The sequence below is a fragment of the Podarcis muralis genome, chromosome 17 (genome assembly GCF_964188315.1).
Source record: "Podarcis muralis chromosome 17, rPodMur119.hap1.1, whole genome shotgun sequence".
NCBI classification, from domain to species: domain Eukaryota; kingdom Metazoa; phylum Chordata; class Lepidosauria; order Squamata; family Lacertidae; genus Podarcis; species Podarcis muralis.
The window spans coordinates 9072697-9092631 of record NC_135671.1 but is presented as its reverse complement, the minus strand read 5'-3'; the positions used below and the strand labels follow the sequence as shown (position 1 = coordinate 9092631).

General features: G+C 42.2%; 1 protein-coding gene across 2 annotated transcripts; it reads left to right on the top strand.

Annotated features, from left to right (window-relative positions):
* The first annotated feature begins 1508 nt into the window (after positions 1 to 1508).
* ADAD1 (adenosine deaminase domain containing 1) lies at positions 1509 to 18409 on the top strand. Of its 2 annotated transcripts, none has more exons than XM_028713180.2 (12): positions 1509 to 1563; positions 5744 to 5962; positions 7290 to 7478; positions 8183 to 8350; positions 8748 to 8834; positions 10163 to 10288; positions 10986 to 11109; positions 11437 to 11607; positions 12642 to 12868; positions 14412 to 14649; positions 15198 to 15330; positions 16612 to 18409. In XM_028713180.2, the coding sequence occupies exons 2-12, from the start codon at positions 5755 to 5757 to the stop codon at positions 16723 to 16725; spliced, it is 1785 nt and encodes a 594-aa protein (XP_028569013.2). In that variant the 5' UTR covers positions 1509 to 1563; positions 5744 to 5754; the 3' UTR covers positions 16726 to 18409. The 2 variants fall into 2 exon arrangements, with proteins under 2 accessions (XP_028569013.2, XP_028569012.2); XM_028713179.2 differs by lacking the exon at positions 1509 to 1563 and adding an exon at positions 5321 to 5601.
* Positions 18410 to 19935: the final 1526 nt, after the last annotated feature.

The window sequence follows — 19935 nt, the reverse complement described above, 5'->3', positions numbered from 1 at the left end:
ACTCCAAAAGATCAATGTGGAAGGGCCGCATCTGCTTGTTGTGGAAGTCTTTCTGGAACCATGGACTTCAGAAAAATAAAAATGTGTGCAAGTTGCCCAGCTTCTATTTCATCATGATGGTTTGCTCAGCGCAAAAGCACAAAACACCTGCATGCAGGTGAACGGAGGACAAGGCATTTGGAGTGTTAGATTTGGGCTACGAGGGGCCCTAACTAGATTAACCTTTGCTGTAGCTTCAAATGTGCTTTAGGTGAGGTGTCTGTGTGAAGTTGCAAAGCACCCGCCAGCAGGTGAGATGCTTTATAAGCATTATTTATTATTTATTTATTAAATTTCATTTAAAACTTGTAAGTTGCTTTGAGTAACCTTTCCCTCCATCATGAAGGTAAAGGTAAAGGGACCCCTGACCATTAGGTCCAGTCGCGGATGACTCTGGGGTTGCGCGCTCATCTCACTCTATAGGCCGAGGGAGCCGGCGTTTGTCCGCAGACAGCTTCCAATTCTGTGTCCAGGGCAGCTGTCTACCAGCTCCATCTGGTACGCAGGCTGAGACCCTATCTGCCTGCGGACTGTCTTGCCAGAGTGGCGCATGCTCTGGTTATCTCCCACTTGGATTACTGCAATGCGCTCTACATGGGGCTACCTTTGAAGGTGACCCAGAAACTACAACAAATCCAGAATGTGGCAACTAGACTGATGACCGGGAGTGGCCACCAGGACCAAACAACACTGGTCCTAAAAGATCTTCAATGGCTCCCAGTGCATTCCGAGCACAATTCAAAGTGTTGGTGCTGACCTTTAAAGCCCTAAACGGCCTCGGCCCAGTATACCTGAAGGAGCGTCTCCACCTCCATCGTTCTGCACCGACACTGAGGTCCACCTCCGAGGGCTTTCTGAGTGTTCCCTCACTGCAAGAAGTGAACTTACAGGGAACCAGGCAGAGGGCCTTCTTGGTAGTGGCACCCGCCCTGTGGAACGCCCTCCCATCAGATGTCTAGGAAATAAACAACTATACAACTTTTAGAAGACATCTGAAGGCAGCCCTGCTTAGGGAAGTTTTTAATGTTGGATTATTTATTATGTTTTATATATTCTGTAAGCCGACCAGAGTGGCTGGGGAAACCCAGCCAGGTCAGCAGGGTATAAATGATAAAAAATTTATTCTTATTCTTCCCATACAAAAATAAATGGTTTAATCGCACCCCTAAACCCCTCCTTGGTAGACCCCATGTAATATTCTTGCACCACACCCCTTCATCAATGAGGTCTTGCACAAACCATCTTTTCTACAGCAGGGGGAGAAACCTTTTCTTAATACTCCGCCTGTAGGATATACTAAACATATTATACAGTATGAAGAATAGGTCAGAGGTGTTTCTAAATGCTGGAGAAATGTTATGGTAGTAAAAGAAAAAATGGACTTTAAATAATAAGGAAGTGGGAATGAACTCTCCCTGTCACCCCCTTTTTTCCTTTCAGTTGGTTTGGTCTGTTGCTTTTCCTCTCCTGCTCTGTTTGCAGGGAGCCCAGATTGAGACGGGCTTGGTTGGGAGTTGCGTGTAGGTGAGGAGGAGTTGCAAGCTGGCTATTTCCACGTGTCAGCAGTTGCCTTTGATATGCAAAAGCATGTTTTGGGTCTTGTAATTGTACTTGGGGGCTCAGCTGGTCACTTCTTCTTCCTCACGTTACTGAGAGCTTGCTAGGTCTTCTTTTAGTTGTGCCATTTCTAAAGTAGGTTTACTGGGTATATTTTGCCAGTGTTTTTTATGTTTAATTTGAACATGAAATGTTTGTGTAGGGACACTTTTTTTTAAAAAAAAAAGCCTTCTCTTCATTAATGCCGTTTGGAATTTGGTTGAGTAATGCTTGATATATAAAATACAAACTTTTTTTTTAATGGTTTTAATTAAAAGGAAGTAAATTGAGGATGGAAAGGTTAATGTGCATATATGCATATGTGCATATATGCCATCATTTCTCTTAGAAATGTGGCAGGTGGCCTGCCCAACCAGAAATGTGCTTTGCCTCTTGTTGGCTTTTAAAAAAGTATTTTTATTTAGGTACCAAAAGATACAGAACATCAAAACAACTGCTCATAAATAGTAGAGGGAAGGTCAGATACTAGCAGTGTGGTGGCCTGGGTGAGAGGGGGCATTCTTTTCTGCAGCTCCAAAGTTAGGGAATTTCCTCCCTGCAGTGGGTCAGTGTATCTTGCTGTTAACCAGAAGGTTGGGGGTTCGAGCCCACCCAGGGGTGGCTGTGGGCAGGATTTCTGCATTGCAGTGGGTTGCACTAGATCAGGGGTCTGCAACCCGCGGCTCCGGAGCCGCATGTGGCTCTTTTACACCTTTGCCGCGGCTCCGGGGCGGATACTAGCGAGGGGAGGAGGCGCATTGTGTGCCCCGACACTCCCCACTGTGGCGGGCGCTGTACTGGCTGTGACGTCGCATGGGGGCGGTGTGTGTGTTAGTCACGCACAGTCCCGACGTCACCTTCCCGCCCGCCCGCTACATTGTAAGGGGCATGTACGCTGGTCACTGCATTGTAAGGGGCATGTACGCTGGTCACTGTTTTGAAGGGGAGTGAAGAACACACACACACACACACAAAAGTAACTTGTTAATTTAACGTTTATTTATATGAGGAGGAGTAATTCTGAGGGGTCAAACAAAGAAATAATAAAAAAGTGACAAAAAAGTTATTTTTATAATGATGAGTTTTGCGGCTCCCAGTTTTTTTTCCTTCGGTAACGGGTACAAGTGGCTCTTTTTGTCTTAAAGGTTGCAGACCCCTGCACTAGATGATCCTTAAGGTCCCTTCCAACTCCATAACTCTGAGATTCTGTGTCTGCGCTTTGACTAGGCTTTTGGCAAACGTTGAAGGCTCACTACTTTACTCTGATGATAATCACCTGCGTAGTGTGTCTTCAGGACCCTCCCTATTCCTGCGACTAATCTGTTTTAGCTGTGTTTAATTAGGAATTTCAAATAGTTTTAGCGTGCCCCGGAATCTGCTGTTGGAGGGAGGGTAATGAATTTAATAATAAAAACAATATTGTTGTCTTTGTAGCCTTGGTTTCCGTCGCTGCCATGGCTCTGTAATCAGTCAATATATTCAGAACTTCTGGGATGGGCCGGAAAGCATAAATGCTTTAAAAAGAAACTCAGAGAAATGCTTTTGTATTGTTATGTGGTTCAGAGACCTTAGTGCTGTCTTATCATTGCTGGGGTTTGGGTTTCTTTGAAGGGGGGTGCCTAATGAAAAGTTGAATGTAAGTGGGGAGCAAAATGTAATTTGTTAGATGTGAATACAAGGCACAAAAAGAAAGTTAATAGAGAAGTGTATTAAAATAAAAGTAGTAGTGATAATAATAGAGCATGATTATTAGAGCACAGATTCATTTTGAAGGATTGATGTCAGTAGAGAGAAAGCTAACTGAGGAGTCTGACTCTAATTTTTAATACTGCTTTAGTGAATAACAGATGTATTGTTTTGGTTTGAGATTTCCTGTAGAGATGTTCCAATTCCATTTGCTTCTCAGATGTGTGCATTCTGTTTATTAGAGCTAATTTGGATGCTTGGTAGTACCAAATTGGGAAGTCCCACTCACCCACCGAAAAGCATAAAGTCTGTAACATCTGCCGATAAGTTTAACTTGTGTGTTGTATCGTGTATTATGACACCCTCCACAAGTGGTTTGTCTCTAATTTTTTTATATACGATGGGTGTTTTTCATTACTATTTTGCCATATTTGTTTTTCCTTTTCCCCTTTTTGTTACTAAATTTGCAAATTAAAAATAAAGTTTTAATTTTTATAGCCAAGGTCTCTACTTATCGTCAAAAGTTCCAAAAAGTAGGGGCAAGAAAAGGTCCCTCTGTTTTGTGTGTCTAACCCAACCATGATTTCTGATTATAGCCTTACTGCTTTTCTGTAAATTATGTAGAAGTTGAACAAATTTGGAATTGAACCAGTGATGCTATTTAAGCTTATTTGCCAGTTCTTTTTCCGAAATAAAAAAAACATTAAAGTATTTAAGTCCTCCCTCTTACAAAGCCCACCTGATTTTTGCCAACCAGGTGAGGCGTTAATTCTGTTAATCTGTCTGCATGAAAGTATTTTTTAATCTTGATTAATGCAGTTGAATGGTATGAGTCTAATAACAGGATCTTTGCCAGGTTTTGCTACCATTACTAACCTTGAGTCTTTCCAAGTTTCTGGAATTCATCCCCCTTCTTTTTAATTCAGATATGATGCCAATTTTTTTTAAAATGTTTTGTTTAAAAGTCCCATAAACCACCCAAGCCAGGTGTTTTGGATTTTTTTAAAGGCACTTTCCATGTATTTTTACAGTGTGGTGCAATGATTAAAGTATTTGACTAGGGCCTGGGTTCAAATCCCCACTTGGCCGTGAACCTCCCTGGGCCACCTTGGGCCTAACCTACTTCACAGGCTTGGGGGGGGGGGGACCATTGACCCCACCAGGGTTAGGTTTGATGAGGCCCTAAGCTACTGAAGGCAATGGGGCCCTTTATATGTTCAGCTGTCCTTTGTCAACAACAAGTTACCGCTGTTTTTTGTGCTGCATATATGCTATATGGTAATTTATGGACCAGTCCGTGCAGACTGTAGGCACCCTATATATAGAAATGAGCAAACCAGTGATATTTTAGGGAGCAGGCTAGCAGGCAGGGCCCATTACTTACATCACAGGAGCCTATACAACACAATTTATTTTTGCTGTATGTGGGTTTTGTTTTACTTGTTTTTTATCTTCTATTTTGGAAATGTACATCCAGGTTTTTTTCCTTTGAATTCTTTTGGGGCTTGTCTAGCTTATATGTAAATCTGGCCACTGCACCCCACCTTGAGACCATTGGAAGATAAAAATGGTAGTCATACCTCGGGTTACAGACGCTTCAGATTGCGTTTTTTCAGGTTACGGGCCGCTGAAACCAGGAAGTAGCGGAACGGGTTACTTCTGGGTTTCGGCGGTCGCGCATGTGCAGAAGTGCTAACTTGCGCTTTGTGCAGAAGCGCCAAATTGCAACCCGCGCGTGCACAGACGCGCCGCTGCGGGTTGCGAACATGCATTCCGCACGGATCACGTTCGCAACCCGAGCGTCCACTGTATATAGATGTAAATAATTAAAGAAATAATAAATAAATGTCCCCAGACCCCCCCACACACTTCAGGGGCGCCAGTGACCATTGAGTATTTGTGGTGCTGCAGGAGCTGCTAGGACGATGGTGGATGTAGGGGGAGAGAGACCAAGGAAGCAAGCCGCCTGTGTTATGTGTGGGCCCTGCGAGTGGCGCACCCTGGCGCGAGGGCGTTCTCCCGCGGGCGGTTGTTGTGGGACCGCGAAAAGCGCTTTGAGAGCTTGAGCAGCCATGCCCCTCTTTGCAGACTGTGCGCCAGGCTTCTGTTGGAATTGGTTGGTTTGGCCCGAAGGATGCTGCGTTCCGTTGGGCCAAGGTGGCGTCATTCCGTGGCTCTGGAAGGGAGGCCTGCAGGCCCGGCGCATCGCTGCGCCATCTTGTCCGTGGAAGGATAGTGTGTTTGACCTTTGTTGTCGGTTTAAATCCTTTTCTGAGGAAGGTCTGGTCAAGTCAGCGGCGTTTGGGTTCCTTTCCCCCTCCTCCTTATTGTGTTACTAGGAGCGGGCAGGTGTCCCTAAGGCTGGGCCCACACGCCCCAGCAGTCCTGAATCTCTGCCAGTAACTCCTGCTTTTGTTTCCAGGTCGGGGCAAGATGGCGAGCGACTGGCCCCAGGCGTCCCGAGTGCCCAGCTTTGCCCAAATGCTGAAGAAGAACCTGCCCGCCCAGCCGCCGCCGCCGCAACCTTCTCTGCAGGCCTCGGCTCCCTTGTTTCCGCAGGCAGAGAGCGCCAAAGCTATGTTTTTACCGGCAGAAACATCAAACATTTCCGCCTTGGCTTCCAAGGTGACAAACATCTCAGGTAATCGTATGGTGTTGGTTTTCGTAAACAGTCGTTTTCGGCTGACGGTCTTGGAAGGCCTTTTCCTGTTACGTTGGGAATATCTGAAGGATTTTGCTTCTGTCTGGAGGAAAAGGCAGTTTCTGGCAGTTTTCTTGAATACTTTCTAACCCAGTGTCCTCCCCCTCCCTCTCTTTGTGGCCAAATGCTGGCCAAAATATCTGGAGGTGGTGTGCCCTGGCCCCTCCAGATGTTGCCATGCTGTCCAAGGCTGATCGGAGTTAGGTCACATCCGCACGGCATATTTTAGAGCCCTTTTAATTCTGTTTTAACTGCCATTGCTTTGCTTGAGGAATCCTACAAACTGTAGTTTTGCACTCAGAGCTACAGTTTCCAGTACCCTTAACAACTACCATTTCCACACTTTGGGTAGGGCGGGTGAGCCATAATTAGTAAAGTGGCATAAGTGTTTCAAATGTGTTTCAAATAAGGCTATTTCCTATGTCTGACGTGATTGCAGCCAAATTAGCATTTTTAACTTACTCTGCTGGTCTTAACCTGATCTGTGCTCTTCCAGATTTCTGCTGCTGCTATTTGTTTTTGTTCTCCAAAATCATTTTTGCTTTTAACAGCAAGGTTTCTTCACCGGTCTGGCCAAAAGAAAAGATACTCATTGGCCATCTGAATGTTGTGTGAGTTTATACCTCTTAAGACCGCATACCTCTGAAATCAGAATTTATGGAGACTCAAAAAAAAAAAAAAAGTGTGGAGAGAACATTGGTTTTGCTTATCTTAAAGCTACTTGTTCAAAGATCTTCCAGTTAATATCTCAATGCTTCATCATGTTTTATTGGTTTTAATATATGTTTTTGTTTTAATAATGAAAACCCCTATTGAGACAAGGAATCTAGATGCATTGCTATGGGATTGTGTTCACAGTTCTTTAACAGCCCCACATTTGTGTCTTTCTTTTTAAATGTTTGTCTTTAAAGTGCCTGAAGTCCCTTAATTATATGTGGAAATATCCCAAGAATTCCCCAGTATCCATAATAGGCTTTATGTGCAAGCAGTCTACAGTTCAATCCCACTCCACCTGATTGACTCTAATTACCTTGTTCATTGGGAGAAATCTCACATAAATGTCATATATAAAAACTTCATAAAGTAACAACCCTGAAAATAAAAATAGCTTTTAAAAAGTTGAAAAATATCACGATGCTTTTGATAAGGTGAAGAAGCACTTTCTGAATAGCCAAAAATGAACTGACAAAAGCTGCCAAGCAAATATTTTGACTTATGCTAACTTTGATCTGCAAGTTTTAAGATATTATCAACTTATGCATTTTAGGTCAAGTTCCTGACTGCCTATATTCCAAAGCAGGACCCATTGTTCCAATCACGTCACTTCCTCCCAAGAAAATTCCGAAGGAATTTGTCACAAAATATAAACGAGGGGATATAAACCCAGTGTCTGCTTTGCATCAGTTTGCACAAATGCAGCGCGTACAGCTTGAATTAAAGGAAACAGTAGCAACAGGTAAATATATATATATATTTTAAATAAAATCACTTTCTTGGGAATCCACTCTATTCTAGTACTGGGACGTTACAGGTGCTGTTTAATAGGTGGAATTCAAAGCTGCCATATAATATTAGTTTGGTCCCTCTGTTATTTCAGTGGCTGCACCACTTGATTAAAATTGACCCATGACATACTATTCCTTGGTTGCCATTTAGATATTTTGCAGCCTTTCCTATGCTACCGCCATTGCTTCATAAAATGTTGGAGAGGTCACTTGCCTTTCCTTGGTTGCAACTTGGTATCCTCATTCCCTGCTCTAGAAATGCAAAGCATAAGTCATAATGTTGGGAATTGGTGAAATCAGTAACTCCATCTAAAACATTTATCTAGAAGAAGTTTCTGTTCATTTGACAGTCCCAAATAACTGATTAGGAACCCAGTTTAAATTGGAAATGAAAACAATATTCAAATTTATGTCATACTTGAAGTTCGGTGTCACAATGATATGACAGCTGTGTCTTGGTTTGGCTGGAGAATGAAGATTAGGAAAGAGCAGCGCTGTCTGCATATCCCTGGAATGGTTGGTTTTCTACCAATATTGAGCTATTAGATACAACGGAATTCAAATTTGGTGAAATGCAATATTCATAAATTATAATAATATAAAACTTTTACAGTTGCATTTGTCTAAAAAAAGATTTCCTGTGGCACTTTTTAAGGTAATCTCTTGGGATCATACTTTGCATTTTGTGCTGTGGTTGATGGCATTCAGTATAAGACTGGATTGGGGCAAAACAAGAAGGAATCAAAATCCAATGCCGCAAAACTTGCTCTTGATGAATTACTGCAGCTAGATGAGACAGAACCAAAACCTCTAGAAAATCCAGGTACTTTTGCTACTATGATGTTTTTCTCTTCACTATCAGGTTCAGGGGTGGGGAAACAATGTTATCGTAGACTAACCCAATCTTTTATTCTGTATTGGGGCCCTAGCGCTGGGGATACTGAAAAGAGTGGTAGATAGTACTGTATCTTCTTGCCCCCGTTTCAAGTAGCACTGCCATGTTTTTGAATCTTATAGTGTCTATGACGTGTGTCGGAATATTCCAAAGTTTTGGCCCCACATGGTCTAGTTGTATTGCAGACAGTTGGTGTCTGGGGTACTTTGACTATTCCAGAGACCAGTTGTGTTGGTTTGTAGCATATATTGGTTAAAGGAGCATATATTTCTCTTAAGTAAAATGTTAGGTTGTTCTCATTTTTTCCAATTTGGTATCTTTGCAGGTCCTCCCAGGAATCTTTCAGAAACTACAACCGTAACTGAACCTCAAAGAACAGCTGAAGCTAGCTACATTTCAAAGCTTCCTTATGGTAGGCATTTTCTGTTCTTCTATCAAATGTATGATCGTGCATGTTCATTTTTTATCACCAAATAAACTGCTATTTCCATAGCACAGTTTACAACGTGAGCCACCAACCCAGCGCGTGGGGTGCCAAGCAAGACCTTCATTGGTGCCTTAACATCTGCAGGTGTTGGTTTGGTGATCGCTGTATAAAGTGTAGAATTGTTAGGCTTATAAAGATGGAACCATTTTGTGGCATCTCAGGTTAGCTGTCACTCCGGTTTTTTCGTTTTTGCTTTGTTTTTGGTCAACTAAAAACAACAGTTATTGGTGATATAACCAGAGATGCAGTAGGCTACATAATCTAGTGAATGGCATGGAAGAGCTGTTGTGTAAAGATAAGCTTGCTTGTGTACTACTTGTATATTCTTAAGAAAGCAGATCATTACTTGAAGTACTCTCTGTGGACGCCCAAGAGAAGGATTTTACCATTCCATAAGGTAAAGGTAAAGGTACCCCTGCCTATACGGGCCAGTCTTGACAGACTCTAGGGTTGTGCGCTCATCTCACTCTAGAGGCCGGGAGCCAGCGCTGTCTGCAGACACTTCCGGGTCACGTGGGTAAAAGCCTCAGCGCATAGGGCTTGCCGATCGAAAGGTCGGCGGTTTGAATCCCCGCGGCAGGGTGCGCTCCTGCTGCTCGGTCCTAGCGCCTGCCAACCTAGCAGTTTGAAAGCACCCCCGGGTGCAAGTAGATAAATAGGGACCGCTTACCAGCGGGAAGGTAAACGACGTTCCGTGTGTGGCGCTGGCTCGCCAGATGCAGCTTTGTCACGCTGGCCACGTGACCCGGAAGTGTCTCCGGACAGCGCTGGCCCCCGGCCTCTTGAGTGAGATGGGCGCACAACCCCAGAGTCTGTCAAGACTGGCCCCTACGGGCAGGGGTACCTTTACCTTTATATACAGGAACAGAACACAGATCTTTTGCTAGCTGTCTCTGACACGACTCACAACTCCTACACTGACACACAGAACTCTGAACCTCTGAACTAACACATTCCAGTTAGTAGGCCATTAATTATCACTCCTTTGAGAGAGCTTGACCAATCAGGGAGCTGTCTCCATGTCTCTGTTATCACCAGGCAGACTTACTCCTTCACATGACCTTCTGGCTGTCTGCCAAACCTTAATTGTCTCTGTGTGAGTAGTTGCACGTACACAGTTTCCCAACAATACTTCCTCCTTATACCAAGGAGAATAAACGTTCATGCACACTATTTTTCCCATTTAGTGATGATTTCCAATATTTCTAAACAGTTGGTTTTGATTCTTTGCTTTTTCTTTATAACTTTACTAGATGGGCTGCATCTTGCGTATGAAAAAATTTCTCAAGCTGTCAGGGAAACATTCAACAGTTTGACTGCTAAATATCCAGAGTACCAGAGTTGTAGCAGTTCGCTGGCTGCTTTCATAATTGAAAGAGGTAAGCATAAACGTTGTTGTTGTTTAAATTGCTCTAGGGCAGCATTGGCAACTTCTGGTCCCCATAAAGCCGCCCTATCCCCCCCCCCCCCCCAAGTGATGTGGTTTGGCTCAAACCATGCTCACTTGTTCATCACTGAAAGTCAGGCATGGGACTGGTGAGGATCTAGTGTCAAATTCAAAAGGAAATATTGAGAGGTGCTGTCGCTTAGGAATTTGGCCCATACAGTGGTACCTTGGTTTAAGAACAGCTTGGTTTATGAACAACTTGGATTAAGAACACCGCAAACCCAGAAGTAGGTGTTTTGGTTTGTGAACTTTGCCTTGGAAGCAGAACATGTTCCGCTTCTTGTTGAGTGTGTGCCGTTTGTAAATTGAGTCCCCCGCTGCTATGGGAAAGCATGCCTTGGTTTAAGAACGCTTTGGTTTAAGAACGGACTTGCAGAACGGATTAAGTTTATAAACCAAGGTACCACTGTATTGCCTGGCTTGCATCTTATGTATGATGTTAGGTGATGGATAGGCCTGTCAAACTGGCCTACAGGGAGCTGACAGCTTGTGGCACCAGTCCTTTGTTCAAATTCAGTTCTGCACACCTGCTCTAGGACATACCTCTAAAAATATCATTAAATAAAAAGAAAGCTGAATTCCAAAATGGGCAACTAAATTTCTCAAATGTTTTGTTTGTTTGTTTTTAGTTAGACAGCATGAGGTGGTAGCTATCGGAACAGGTGAATTCAACTATAGTCAATGTGGTCATCCAGATGGGAGAATATTGCATGACTCTCATGCTGTTGTTACTGCAAGACGCTCTCTTCTTAGGTAAAAAAAATAAATAACGTTGCTGCTGTTTCTCAAATTAAAACTGCTGCCGGGTACACTTGTACCATGCTTTGGAGGGCTAAACTGGTCAGGGACCCATACCAGGGGTCTACTGGACTTAAAATGTCATGTCAAGAATGCCCTGGGCCTCCCAGCCAACTGGGGACTCCCGCCCCGGGCCTCAGACCAGCTCTTCCCGGGCCTGCTAATTCTTGGGAATATGTAATTTGACTCTAAAAGTAATTTGACACTAAAAGTTTTGTGTTCATCCTGGTTTCTCTAATGCAGATTTTAAATGCATCCTGTGTTGTATCTGCTTCTTTCAAGGTATTTTTATAGACAGCTTTTGCTCTACTACAGTAAAAATGCTGCCATGATGGATAAGTCCATATTTTGCATTGAGCCATCTTCAAACTTGCTTGCGCTAAAACCAAACGTAAGCATATTTCTCTACATGAATCAGTTACCAAAAGGATCTGCTCAGATTAAGTCCAGGCTGTAAGTATTAGACATTGCAACTTTACAAATTTTAATTCATGCAGATGCATTTTTCTCATTAAGGTGGTTTTATATTGTATTTGCTGCACAAGGAAGTAATATTGATTAGTCTGATTTGTAACACATTATCGCAGAGGTTTGCAGTTACGATTATTGGAAGGCCAACCTACTGAAAAGAAAAAGGGAGAGTAACATAGAAGTGATGCAAAATCAAATTTAAGTGTAGCCCAGTTCATACAGATAGCTGATAATTTTGTTTTCACTGCTTCGAACATCTATCTTTTGATTTCCCCCCGGCACTGAGTTAGTGTAAATTTACAGTGCTTTGTTCACAACTGAAGGGATAGAACTCTCTTTGATAAATTAACTCATATGCAATTAGCCAATTATTACCAAATATGTTTTGCTTTTGTATGTATGTATGTATGCAGACTTCTACCCATTTACAGTAGGTTTTTCTGGGCTGTGAACCAGTCATTCCACAGGAATAGAGTGCACTTTTTGGTGGGCACCACCTGTTTCAATCTTGGAAAGGAGCTCCCTGCCTTCCCAAACTGGCTCTGTTCATATTGAAGGATGAAGACTAGCTGTTGCAGAATCCAAGCCTTAAAAGATTCCCCTTGTTGGCATAGCTTCCTAGTGGTTGAGAAGGGGTCCTCTTGAAAGAAATAATTGATATTGTGATTGTGACAACAGTTGTGAATGTGGACCCTGTCCTGCTATGTGTATTTCCATGTATTAGCATGCTATTGCTTGCCAGGGTGATGGCAAAAGGTCAGTTGGAAGGAAATCACATACTGCTGTTAGCTCCCTATTAGCCAAAGATACCATAGATCTTTGAGCTGTTGACCTAGCACAAAAGGAACCTTGGCAGCTACCTTTAGTTCCTGAGAGGTGCTAAAACTGTGTTCTGGCAAGTTCTGGCTGGAAAAAAAGCCCTGGTATAAAGGCATCCACTTAGAGGCTGACTTCTATTTTGCAATGACTGGGGAAACTGCTATATCTTAATTATTGTGCTATATACTTAATTATAGACGCCTCAGTCCCAATTCTGCATCTGCATTTGAAGCTGATGAGGAACTGTGCCTTCATGTCGCTGTTGAAGGCAAGGTTTATCTCACGGTCTACTGCCCTGCTGAAATTTCTAGAATAAGCAGCATGTCTGCTAGTGACAAACTGACAAGATGGGAAGTACTGGGTGTTCAGGGAGCCCTGCTAAGTCACTTCATTCAGCCCGTTTACGTTAACAGGATCATTGTTGGTAAGTGAGTGACTTCTACATATTAAATACTGTTAAAATGCAACATAACAAATCACATACTTTCACGCTTGTCTGTTGGGTTGATAAGTGGCCCCCAAAACAGAACAGCTTCTGAAACATACAGTGACATGAAATTTAGCTTTGAGTTTGATAAATGTCTCATCTTTTCTCTATTCAAAGTATTTAATCAGCTTACAAAATTCAGTACTAAAATATAAAATGACATTTTAAAAGCCTTTCACAACCTAGTGCCCTCCAGATGTCATGGGTTACAGTTCCCATAGCCCTGACGGGAACCGTAGTTCGAGATATCAAAACATACCGTATTTTTCGCTTTATAAGACGCACCAGGCCACAAGGCGCACCTAGTTTTTGGAGGAGGAAAACAAGAAAAAAAATATTCTGAATCTCAGAAGCCAGAACAACAAGAGGGATCGCTGAGCAGCGAAAGCAGCAATCCCTCTTGCTGTTCTGGCTTCTGGGATAGCTGCGCAGCCTCCATTCGCTCCATAAGACGCACACACATTTCCCCTTACTTTCTAGGAGGCAAAAAGTGAGTCTTATGGAGCGAAAAATACAGTAGTTTTGAAAATTTTTGATTTACAGGTTGAAAGCTAAGTCTATCCAGTCTCTGGACCAATTGACATGAAATCAGTTCATCTGTATGCTACACTCGCATGGTGCTTGTACTTTTTATTCTGTACCCTTTGCATGAAAAGATCACCTCTCTGCCATTTCTGATTGTGAACACCAGTAATGTTTGAGAGAGAGTTCCATGTTTGTGAACACTTATGCACAGGGTAGAAAGCTGCACTTGGTGTAATAGTAATAATAATAACAATAATGATAATAAAATTTATTATTTGTACCCCGCCCATCTGGCTGGTCCCCAAAGACCAAGAATACACTAAGATGTCACACGTTAAAAACTTCCCTGAACAGGGCTGCCTTAAGATGTCTTCTGAATGTCAGGTAGTTGTTTATCTCTTTGACATCTGATGGGAGGGCGTTCCACAGGGCGGGTGCCACTACCGAGAAGGCCCTCTGTCTGGTTCCCTGTAGCTTTGCTTCTCGCAATGAGTGAACCGCCAGAAGGCCCTCGGCGCTGGATCTCAGCGTCCGGGCAAAACGATGGGGTTGGAGACGCTCCTTCAGGTATACTGGGCCGAGGCCGTTTAGGGCTTTAAAGGTCAGCACCAACACTTTGAATTGTGCTCAGAAACGTACTGGGAGCCAATGTAGGTCTTTCAAGACCGGTGTTATGTGGTAAACTTCCTAGTGCACATCCAGTATGCACCTTGTGTGTTTAGAATTGAGTCTCTACTTTCAGTCAATATTAAATATTAAAACACTGACTGTTTCCTAGTATCTGCGTTTAGTGTGCTACATGTCTTATTAACTTCTGAAAACTAATGTTCTCTGGGAATGGGGCTTAAAGCAGAGAGTAAATGGTAACTGTGCTCTCCATAGAGCAACGCTCCAGAGTCTAGAAGCATGCCTTGATCTTCTCTTAATATTTGGTGTGGTTCTTAATGTTTTTTAGGGGATGGGAACTGCCATGATACGCGAGGATTGGAAATAGCTATCAAACAACGGGTAGATGATGCTCTCACTTCAAAACTGCCCATGTTCTACATGGTGAACAAACCTCGCATTAGCTTGGTACCTGCTGCTTGCGCTGTACAGGTAGATTTGGAACGCAGATCTCTTAGTTTGAATTGGTCCCAAGGAGACTTGTCGTTGGAGGTCGTAGATGGGCTAAATGGGAAGATCACAGAAAGGTAAATGTTTATAACAAAAAGTACGTTAAATTGAAAGAAGCACCTTAGCTTAATTGTCCTCTGTTCAAAACAAGTGGGAAGTTATTCTCATGTGCTCGGACCCTGCTCCTGCCAACCTAGCAGTTCGAAAGCACACCAAAAAGTGCAAGTAGATAAATAGGTACCACTCTGGTGGGAAGGTAAACAGCATTTCCATACGCTGCTCTGGTTTGGGTGTTCCATTGCGCCAGAAGTGGCTTAGTCATGCTGGCCACATGACCTGGAAAAACTGTCTGCAGACAAATGTCGGCTCCCTCGGCCTGTAAAGCAAGATGAGCGCCAAACTCCAGCGTCATCCGCGACTGGACTTAACTGTCAGGGGTCCTTTACCTTTACTTTTAATCTTGGTTATGCATTCTATAAAATAACTTTGAAACAGAGGCTTCTAGTTTTCCACGTAACCCTAAAACCTGTTAAGGATTTTCAGTAACTTTGCTCTCTATAACTAGTTGAATTCAGACAAATAACCCCTAGTGTGCTCTTTATCCATCACTATTTTTCATACCTAGTTCACCCTTCAAAAGTGGAATTTCAATGGCAAGTCGTCTTTGCAAGGCTGCGATGCTAAGTCGTTTCAATTTAGTGGTTAAAGAATCAAAGAGAGATGATTTACTTAAAGCGGGCACATACCACGAAGCAAAGGTAAGACTTGATGAAAGGAAACTCGCTGTAAGCGCAGATCTCATGAAGTCTATTTTGTTCATTCACTGAGTTCAGAATTGGTTTGGTTTTAACGCTAGCAAGGGGAAACAGTATCCTAGATCTTGTTATTTGAATAGCTGTTAATCTAAAGTTCACAGTTCAATAGTATTCATTAATCTGGAAAGTAATTCAGTAGTATACATGGTTTTATTGTATTTTAAAACAAGAGCACATCGGTAATTTGTTTACCATGATACAGGGAAGAAATTTAGTAATCTATCCATCTGCTTTAACCAATGTGTTAAATTGGCTTTAATCCTGTATTAAAAAGATAGGAATAGCATGATAAAGTAGCTGATAGATCCTTGCGCCCTCTTCAGCTTCGAACTGTAGAAAGGGTTGGGGCTGGGAATTAAAGGCAGTTTGCACAGGTAGGAGAATGTATACTCCTGACAGGAGGCTTAGTTGGGTCAGAATTGAGTGTAAACTTCCAGAGTTAGTGCTAAATACAGTAATTCTGCTAAATGAGCCACACAGCTGCTAAAAGGTTGTGAAGGTTGGCAGTTCAAATCCCCACGACGGGGTGAGCTCCCGTTGCTTGGTCCCTGCTCCTGCCCACCTAGCAGTTCAAAAGCACGCAGTGCAAGTAGATAAATAGGTACCGCTCCGGCGGGAAGGTAAACGGCGTTTCCGTGCGCTGCTCTGGTTTGCCAGAAGCGGCTTAGTCATGCTGGCTTCCTCGGCCACTAAAGCGAGATGAGCACCACAACCCCAGAGTCGTCTGCGACTGGACCTAACGGCCGGGGTCCCTTTACCTTTTTACCCATGTACTATATGAAACCAAAGGGGCGCATTGGTTGCCAGATGTGAAATATATTGGCATTATTGTAAGCTCTCCTCCCCAGCTAAGTTATGCAAGAGTGCTGTCCCCAGGGAGGCTTGCTTGTCACCTTATTTAGGCACCAAGTGAAAACATTTCCCTGTAACCAGTCCTTTGGCAGATTAAGCAATTTATGTCTTTTTAAGTATGTTTGTGGCGGGGGGGGGGGAGGGTTATTGGTTTTCATTTCTTATATTGCATTTTGTGTTTTTATGTTGTGTACTGCCCTGTGATTTTTGGATGCTAATTATTATTAATAATAATTTTATTAGAGATAAATAGGCCTTTTGGAGCATTTGTATTTCAACAAGCTTGCCGTACACAAACTTTCAAAACGCATTGTGAGGATTTCTTTATACCAACCTCACTGTTAAATTATTAATTGAACTTTCAAAATTTAGATTATGGCAGAGTCCTACCAAGGAGCGAAATACTTGCTGAAAACCTACCTGGAGCAGCATGGTTTTGGGTCTTGGATTGTGAAGTCTCCACGTATTGAACAATTCAGTATGTAAAGATTAATATATCGGCTCCGGAGCGCTTGAAGTAGACTAGTTTTTTGAGTTTCTTAACTTTTTTCATTGGTTAGTAGTTTTAGATCAGTACAGTGTCAACTGATTGCTGAAAAAAATGTACATACGCAAAATAAGTTAGCTAAATTGTTAATATATGCGGGCCATTTTTATTACTTAAGTCTCTTGCCAGTATAAAGATATCTGGCATTAAAGTATAGTTTGGTGTTTTATGTGTGTTATGCATTTGCAGTAATATATTTTTAATTGATTTCTCATACTTTGAATACGAAGCTTTAAAATAAGTGAGGCTGAACAATGTAAAAGTGGAGAATTGTGTGCTGGCAATAATTATTTTGCCAGGTTCAGTGGAAGTTACCATGTCATCACCTTGTTTTAAAGATTGGTTGCTTCTCTTCTGGCTTTAGAAGCCACAATTTTCCTTATTAATCATCATTAAACTCTGTGGGCTATATATTTTTTCAGTTGTGGGCACTCAAGTTTAAGCCTGTAGGAAACTACAGCAGTAGAAAACCCCACAAGCGCAGTGTCAAACCAAATATGTGATCTACTCATGGTACGTTATGGAAAACAGGCCTGCAAGCTTTTCAAGCCCAGTATTTTGTGCATAATTGTGTTTGCATTTGGAAACAACTTGGAAATTGTATCAGGTGTCTTAAATATTTCATTTGCAATTTGACTTCAGAGATGATGTTGACGGCTTAATGTCCTTTTCCCTCTAAAATCCTTAAGGCTGAAAGGGTCTTAATCACATACCGTAGTTTGCCATTAAAATTAATCTTACCCAGCTTCATAAAAAGTTCCATTTCTGAGAACTAGCAAGCTCACAAATGTTCTACTGCTTCTGTGGTCCAAATGGTAAAAATGTGCAAACCAGTAGCCAAAAGGATATATTTAATGCCATTTCATTGAAGTTGGTGTCGCCCCTGCAGGAGTTGGTTTATATATGGGCAGGTATCTTGGAAAAGGCATTTATTGTGGTTAAGCTATTTCAAGAGTCATCATAATCTAAGTTTTTGAATCAAAGTGAAGGAAGTTTCATGTATATTGGCAGTCAAATGCTATTTGCCAGGAACATGCTTGGAACTGAATGTCTATAATGTATATATGACTGTCTACATGGAGAGTCTTTGCTGGCCACAAAGCAAAGATGGATCTGTACAGTTGCACAAACAACAGGGCAAACAGCTTTTATACCATGTGAAGCCACTGCCCCCCAAGTATTTTCACAGCACACCTTCATTGTGATACTTTTGTGAATGAAACAGGCCTCAGCATCTGAAGACTAGCCTGACCTACGCTGTAACTTTTTTTTTAAAAAAAGGGGTGGTTTGACTCGCTGTTTTCTGATTCACATTTAGAGGCTTTGAACAGTAAGATGAGATTTCTAGTTTTTTAATAGGAATTATCCCGGGTAGCCTGCATGGTGCTTTCCAGTTGGCTTACAGTTCCCATCGTCCCTGACCACCGGCCATTCTCACTGGGCATACTGGGAGTTGTAAGTCCAACAACATCTGAGGGGCATCACTTTGGCTGCTCCTAAATTAGTGTGTGTTACTGAGCAATAACTTTTAGCCCGATGAAGAAATAAATGTGTTGGGGTTGTTTTTTTTTTGTTACATTGTGGGTTTCCCCCCCAATAAAACTTGGGTTTTTTTGCTGAGAATTGTTGTTTGACTTGTGTGGCTTGAAGTAATAATAACGCGTTCCTTTTCACTGGAAAGCTTGATCCCCACTGCCGCCCCCGTTCTTAAAGCCTATTGCAACAAATCTGTGGAGAATTATTCTTTTTTGATAACTAAACATTTTCACTGGTGTGCATTCCCACAATGCCAAACTTCATGCGCTCATGCTGCCGTGTTAACAACGTCCTCAATATCAAAAGTGTGCTGGGTTCTTCACAGGACACAAGTGACAATAGACCTTGCCCAATACCCCCCTCCTTCATGAACCAAAGGGGGGGGGCGTATCTAAGGACAGAACAACAAATTATGCTACAGAAGTCGAGGAATTATATTGAGGTGATACTTACGGATAAATGTAGCAGATCATTTGAGGAAAGGCACATTTTCTTCATGTAAACTAGCTAGTGAGAATAATACCTTAATAGTCTGGACAATCATACCTTGAGTTACAAACGCCCCAGGTTACAAACGCTTCAGGTTACAAACTCCGCTAAGCTGGAGGAGTTACCCCGAGTTGAGAACTTTACCCCAGGATGAGAACGGAAATCGTGTGCTGGCGGCGCAGCGGCAGCAACAAGCCCCATTAGCGAAAGCACGCCTCTAGTTAAGAACAGTTTCAGGTTAAGAACGGACCTCCGGAACAAAATAAGTTCTTAACTAGAGGTACCACTGTAATTACTCTTAATCCATTGCTAGAAGACATGGAGACAAATATGAACAGTGGGCGTGAGAGAAAACAATACAGAAGTAAATCATGAGTCAAACCTAGTGTGGGATGATCTGTCGACCGTCCCAGTTTTCATGTTTATTTTCCTCCAGGCATTTATATACTGGATCGTTAGCATGTCTAAGAAGTGATATAAGGACTCAGGTTGTCCTCAAAATATTATGAAGGTTTTAAATTAATACAGTACATGAAATTGCCCTGCTAATATTGGCAGCCACTGCAAGCTTTTTAAGCACTGGAGTTAAGTGCTGGCGGGAGTCTGTCCCTATTGACAAATATAGCTGCAGAATTGTGCACCGGAGGAGGTTCCAGGCAACCCTACATAGAGTACATTGCAATAATCAAGTCTTGAAATTACCAAAACAGAACCCGTCACATCCAGACTATCCTTCCCAGTCCAGATATTGCTGTCATCTATGTACCTGCCCTCACTGCCACTAATGTATTTATTTCATTTCATTTCTATACCACTTTATATTTTTAAGGAAAATCTCAAAGCGGTTTACAGAGTATTAAAACGTCAAGAAAACAATCTGAAGAAAGTCAAATATAGAGTATACTGCGAAAGCAACGTAATTAACAGAAAACTACATTATTAAAGATTTCAAAATAAAACATTACAAAGGAGGTCAACTGCGGAACACATATTTAAGACAAACCAAGTTGACAAAAAAACCCCCAAACGTTTCAAAAGAAAAAACATTGCTAAGTGAAGTCAAATATAAAATGCACTTTTAAAACATCATAATTAGCAAGAGAATAAAATATTATCATAAGTAT

Coding starts and splice junctions, on each gene's coding strand:
- ADAD1 (XM_028713179.2), top strand. CDS start 5,394: ATGCCCCTCTTTGCAGACTGTGCGCCAGGCTTCTGTTGGAATTGGTTG. Junction 5,602..5,743: donor TAAATCCTTTTCTGAGGAAG/GTCTGGTCAAGT, acceptor TTTTGTTTCCAG/GTCGGGGCAAGATGGCGAGC. Junction 15,331..16,611: donor GCACATACCACGAAGCAAAG/GTAAGACTTGAT, acceptor TTCAAAATTTAG/ATTATGGCAGAGTCCTACCA.